Consider the following 6704-nt stretch of genomic DNA (forward strand, 5'->3'; position numbering starts at 1 on the left):
ACCTTGATGTTTCAGGACCCCACTTTGGGTCCTGACCCCAACTTTGGGAAACACTGGCTTAGCATACAACCAACCAGCGAGGGTTTCATTGACTGACCAATGAGAGGAGAGTATGCTACACACTGCCGTTAGCTAACACTTTCACCAAGTGATTACTAAAAAGCTTTGTGGGAATTTATTGGCACCAGGGTGAAGTTTATGTAAGATTTTCCTCATAAAACTGTATCTTGATGTGTGTTTGTTTTTCAATATCATTAGCATCGCAAGATTTGTTTAGTTTACACGTCCGTAATCTACACCCGCCTTCAGAGTCAAGAACCAATCAAATTTTGTGAAGAAAAGTGACCTGAAAGAGCACGATTCGCAACACTGCAATCGCCATYGCATCCTCTGTGTCGAGTTTCACCCTTTTCTGCGATGACAGCCGTTAATCGCTGTAGTTTGTCGCTCCCTGTGTGTCAAGCCCTTAAGRCACTTACTGCTTTGAAAATGCTCTAACTTTGTTGTCAATCCACAACACCGTGTCCACCTTTAAAGGCACTTTGATTATCCTCAATTTATTTATTTTTTTACTGTTTACCTGCTGTCTAATAAATCCCAGAGCTCAACAGCTATCACAGTCTTTCCACTTTTTTTATAATTACTTTCAATCTGTGTTTGGTTATAGTTATACACCAAAATGATGTGGTTATAATTAGGCAATTTAGTTAATATATTTGTTTTAAATTGTGTTTCTTTTCTTTTTTCTTTAGGAACCTGCCTACCCAAACTGTGACCACTGAGTCGAATGATTTAAACTTCATACTTTGTGCCTAAACCTTCAAAATTTCTGTTCTCTTTCACTGTTATTTACAATCAACAATTTACTGCAAAAAATACTACAAGTCTTCAGCATGACGCGGCCTAGTATGGGGTGATGATGGGATGGGATGATGAATATAGGCACCGCTCATTCCTGTGTCTTTCTGATAAAGGTTTGCTGACAAATATATCATATTTGAAAATCCACAGATACAAAACCAGCTGGAAATGCTCACATCGTGTGCTTTGTGTTGGATAAGATAGTATGATAAGTGAAAGTAGGGATAGCACTGGTATAAATAATAAAATCATTGATGGTTCAATTACAGTTAATGTCAAGGTCCTTTACTGTCAAAGTAGTAAACAGAGATAGATGGTTGAAAACCAAACAGATTTATTTGGTCCCACACATTTTCATGCTTTTGCTTTGAGTTTGTTGAAAATGCACTCTTGACTGACATTTTGTTTTTCCTTCCTTATTATCCATGTCCTGCTAACAGAATAATATGGTGTTTACATTTTAATCCTATCATTAGCTGCATTTCCAGTGCAAATGTGCACAAAACTTTGTCGATATTCTGTTAATGTTGAAAAACACAGTTTCRCAACTGCGGTGTATTTATTAAGTAAGAAATGCTATTAAAGTCACGCATGAATACATTTGTTCTTGCGATAAGTCATTACAAACATGGCGGCAATGGATGTAAACACATGGCATATTGCTACCGCGACACTAGCGCTCTTTCCAGCGACAGCCCCTGCTTGGGAGCGACTACGTATGCTGTGTTTTTGGGAAATTTTAATCAGTGAGTTTACTACTTTCTTTTACTACTTCTGCGATATTACTATTACTTCTACTTCCTGCTATCTTCTTCGTCGTCGTCTTTTTCGCCAGTAGAAACAGCCGGTGGTTGATCACGTGACTCCCATGATGCGAAAAAGTGTTTCCATTGCAGTTTTGCGAAAAACACCAATTTCGATACGGCCGAAAAACCACCTCATCCTAGCGCAAAAACATTTTGTCGAAAAATATATATATATTTTCGAAATTGACGTGTTTCCATTGAGCAAATTTATTTTCGAAATTCTAATTTGCGCATTTTCATGGTCAATGGAAACACACCTACAGGTAGTCTTCAGTAAAACAAGTATAATTTAAAGTTAAAACACATCTGCTGAATTAGCATATAAATGTTCCTTTTTTTACTCACATCTAGTTAGATGGCTTGTAAATAGAATATTTTTCATTGGTGCAAACAACTATTACAATTCATTTACATCACTAACAGCCGAACTATTTTGTGACCAAATGTTTTTCCATTTTTTTTAAATTTTCCAGTAGGTACATTTGTAAACATTTTCTATTCATGAATACACATAGAAGGTCTTAAAAGTTCTTAAATTTGAGTTGCTAATAAACAGCGCATTTGTAATAGTCTGTCTCCATGGCCTCGCACACAGATGTTTGTTTCAATCAGTAAGGTCACGTCTGCCTTTGGCGGCTCCTCAACTGTGTGATGTTTGCAAAATTTAAACACAAAATATGACAACTTTCTACAGACAACCTACACATCCAAACAGTATATTTTAAAAAAAAAGTTTTTAAGCCTTATCTTTCAAACATTCTACACATTATCACCTCAAAATGAATGGCGCTGTTTACACACAATTAAATAAACTTGTGTCCTTATTTGAGTTTTTTGAGGAAAATAAGTTAGCCAACACATCTCATATTACTAAATTGCAAAATCAAATGATTTTTTTATAATAAACTTGGATGTTAGTTTATATGCAAAACTTGATGTATGATGGACAAGCAGAATTGTAAACAGCTTCACAATAAAATTGTGTATTTTTTCCCCTCCCTGTGTTAGTGTATAATTAGAGCTGTAACCACCATTCATCCTGGAGTGAAACAGAAAGGCAAGTCATCAAAGTGAGGTCCATAAATCAGAATATGACAAGCCAACAGCATGTGTGCCCCTATTGTATTTCAAAGTGCTTCCAAGCAGTCTCATCAAACGGATTATCCAGTAACAGCAATCAGAAAAGCAGATTTAGAACTGTTGATGCGCTGCTCTGGTGAAACGCCTTTGCTACTGGGTTAGGCCTGAGGTGAATCTCTGCACAACTGAATGAAGCATCAAAGCTCTGTGGTTTGGGGGCAAGAGAACACGTTTCCTCCGCTCAGCATCAGCGCAGATGGAAACCGACAGGACTCATCACTGTGGTGCCTCTTCAGATTTTAAAATGATTGAATTTGACCTGCTCTAAATCAGCATTCATTTCTAGGGCTCCCTTTATGTTTTTAGCTCTCAAAAACACCAAAATAAAAATGCTGATAGGTTGAAGTTTGCCTTGTATGGTTTCCCAGCTATTTCTTTTTTYGGTACCACTTTAAAATAAGGCTCCCCGTATAGATGACTTATAAAGAGTTTAMATATRTGTTATTAAKTCATCTGTAAACACTTTATAAATCATTATTAAATGTTTATTATGCAATAATTAAGGACGAGAAAGACAAAACTGTCCAGTTTCTTACCAAATAATGAGACAAGTCTGTTCACGTACATATTACAGATGCTATATTAAACATTTCAGACTAGGTTACTACATTGTAAGTACAATAACAATAAGAAACACATTTAACATAATAATGTACTGTATTACTGCATYATAAATATCCACAACTGTCAAAGGGAGACTTATCATAAAGTCTAATACAATACACTATTTATTAATGACAAATACGCATTTAGAAATGCAAAAAGTTAGTCTTTAATGTGAAAAGTCATAATTTTTAAAATTTTGTGTTGATTATTAATATTTGAAATTATTGTTCAAACATGTAACTACTGTCAACAATGTTGATGTATCAAAAAAGTAAAACAATAAAAATCACCAAATAACTCCACCCCATCCAAAATAGTGTACAGTTTTACACTTTACAATAAGGATCCCTTTAAAATTTGTGGATATTTATAATACAGTAATATAGCACAATTATAAATGTTAAAATATGTGTTTCCAAATGATTATTGTGCTTACAAGGTAAACTAGTCTGGAATGTTTAATACCCAAATAGATTTGGCTCAGTATTTCGAAAGACACTGGACAGTTTAGTATATTTTTGTCCTTAATTAATTTATAATAAACACGTAATAATAATTTATAAAGATGAGTTAATAACCTATCTATAAACTCTTTATAAGCCATCTATAAGGGGAGCCTTATTGTAAAGTGGTACTCTTTTTTCTATGTAACTGAAATAAAATAAAACCGAAATCTTGCATCAGTCACTATACATATCATACAGTTGTGAGCTCTACACAACAAATTGCAACTCCAGAATTAAAGATTGACTATATACAGCTTGCCACGACATAACTGATGACACAAATCACCAAAACAGCCAGTGGCATCATAAAACAAACATTAAAAAGCCAAGCTCTGTTACCTGTGCTGTGACAGCTGTCTCCATCTGAATCAAGTATCCATCCGGGATAGCAGGAGCACTTCACTGTGGTCTTGTACTGCTCACACACTTGGCTGCACTTCAGGTGACGGCTGCAGTAGTCCACCACCTCGCACGTCTTGTTGCTCCAGTCCAAGTGAAGCCCGGGGGGACAAGAACACACGACTCCTTTTCCTGGTGCCACCGTGCACTGGTGACTGCAGCCCCCTCTGGCCAYGAGACACATATCTGCGGTGTAGAAAAGTGTGGAAATATTTAGAAACAGGCAGTGGCGGATCTAGGATTTTTCTGAGTAAGGGGCCGTCAAGGGGCCACAATTTTCATAGAGGGGCCAAGTCTTTGTTCAACATCCTTTCACACAAATTCCCATTGTATACATTTTATACTTCAAACACTTGTAATGTAATGTATTTTTTAAAAAAGGTACCACTTTACAATAAGGCCCCCCTTATAGATGGCTTTTAAAGAGTTTATGGATAGGTTATTAATTAAACTGTAAACACTTTAAAAATATTAATAAGTGTTTATTATGCAATAATTAAGGACGGGAAAGAGACAAAATTGTCCAGTTTCATTCATGAATGAYTTGTAAACTTTACAAATGAATTAATAACCTATCTATAAACACTTTATAAGCCATCTGTAAGGGGAGCTTGATTGTATAGTGGTACCAAATATATTGCACAGTAAATTCTCCTCACCAGTTTTTCATATATTTTACTGAACATAGATAAAATATTTTCAAACACACATGTGAGAACATCCAGCCACCATTTGTCAGTTGAAAGACTTTTTGCAGGATTGTTCACATTTTAAGAAGAGAAGAAGAATTCTGTCAGCTTGATTCATTCTGGACTTTACTATTTGACTCATTAGCACAGCTAGTGTTTGAACATGGAACTGCATCCACCATCATCACCCCCAGGTAAAGGACAGATGAGTGACAGGACAGGGGCACTTCAGGGGRCCAATCAGATTTCAGCTGGGRCCAAAGTCCCTGTGGCCCCGCCCCTAGAACCGCCCCTGGAAACAGGCATGAGCGAGTGCAAAAAGTGAAATCTGCTGTATTTGCCTCCAACTTAAATGTGAAAAATCTATAACTCATCCCATCAGATTTTAGGGTCTATTGAGGAAATTATTATTATTAAAATCATTTTCATACTTATTTTAGAAGCTGCAAGTTAAATATGTCAAATAATTGTGATTAAGGCTGTCTTTTAAGAGAAAATAAAACTGTTTTCATGTCATCTACAATCATGGCTGATGTGGTTGTTACCATCGGCTCTGATTCATGCTGATTTGGTGCAAATCAAGCAGACCCTTGACAATCCGCTGAACACAAACAAACAATCTAAGATGAGCCAGAAGCCCTCTTTTCAGCCACGATAATACTTGAGGGTCTCACAGGATCTCAGTGAGGGTTGGTTAGTGATGCTCTAGAAAATGAGCCCTGATGTTTACACTGCCTACTTTACCACATTAAATTGCTGGAGCTAGTTGCACGAGAGGCCTTTTAGTCTCCCTGAAGGCTGTTAGACAAACAGTTGCACATTTGCCTTTATTGAAAGGGAAGGTGCCTTTATGTTTCGTCCCTGAGACAACACATACTGCTTACTTGTCATGCTTTAGGTGCTGAGTGTGAAATAGGGAACATAGATGGACTCTACTGGGACATGATCAACATTCCCTGTATTACATAATAAAGCACTGAAGGAAAAATGAAGCAACAGTTTGTAGTAGGATCCTCAGCAGGATTTGTTTTTTTTTTATTTTATTTTGAAATCACCTTTGTGTCTAAACTGTTTTTATAATCCACAGCGACACAACATTTTTTTACACTTTGAGTTTGTGTTCATATGTGCTGTATGAGTGTGTGTAATAAAAATGCTGCAGTTTTGGAGATAATTGCAGTGGCAGGAGCTCAGTTATTGGCTATTTTGATTTGTTTAAGTTGCGTATGGCAAGTCAAAGTAAAATATTTTGTTGGCACTATTAAATGTACAAAAAACAGCTTAAAAAAATCCAAATGTCWTTTGAAGTTGAGTGAGATTTGAATTATGAGTTCTAATACAGTATATAATTTCCTATAATGCATACTAATTGGGCTGAAGTTCAACATTTACAGCTTGTATGATGAAGGTGACAGGTTTTTTTTAGTCTTTTTTTTGTCTTTGTCTTTTGTCACCTTTTGGTCAATAAGTGTATTCATAAATGATTTGATGCAATCTTGTATAATGATGGCACCATACAGCTGAAAAACAAAGCAATACAAAATAAAACAAAACAAAACAAAAAAACYATAGATCAAGTTAATTTGACCCAAATATCTTACTAAAAACTGAAAAAATGTCCCAAATTAGTTTAAAATGTCCATAGGCTTGTTACATGTGACAATGAAAAATAGCAAAAAATAGCCATTTTATTATAT

The 6704-nt window shown here is 35.8% G+C and overlaps 1 protein-coding gene across 1 annotated transcript in view; it reads right to left on the reverse strand.

Annotated features, from left to right (window-relative positions):
* lrp1bb (low density lipoprotein receptor-related protein 1Bb) overlaps positions 1 to 6704 on the reverse strand; it is a gene marked incomplete in the record, with an annotated part of 232866 nt that overhangs the window by 107263 nt on the left and 118899 nt on the right. Inside the window, 1 exon segment of the mRNA XM_014016494.1 lies at positions 4259 to 4504. Within this exon segment, the coding sequence (XP_013871948.1) occupies positions 4259 to 4504 (246 nt within the window).

The sequence above is a fragment of the Austrofundulus limnaeus genome, unplaced genomic scaffold, assembly GCF_001266775.1.
Source record: "Austrofundulus limnaeus strain Quisiro unplaced genomic scaffold, Austrofundulus_limnaeus-1.0 Scaffold146, whole genome shotgun sequence".
Taxonomy (NCBI): Eukaryota; Metazoa; Chordata; class Actinopteri; order Cyprinodontiformes; family Rivulidae; genus Austrofundulus; species Austrofundulus limnaeus.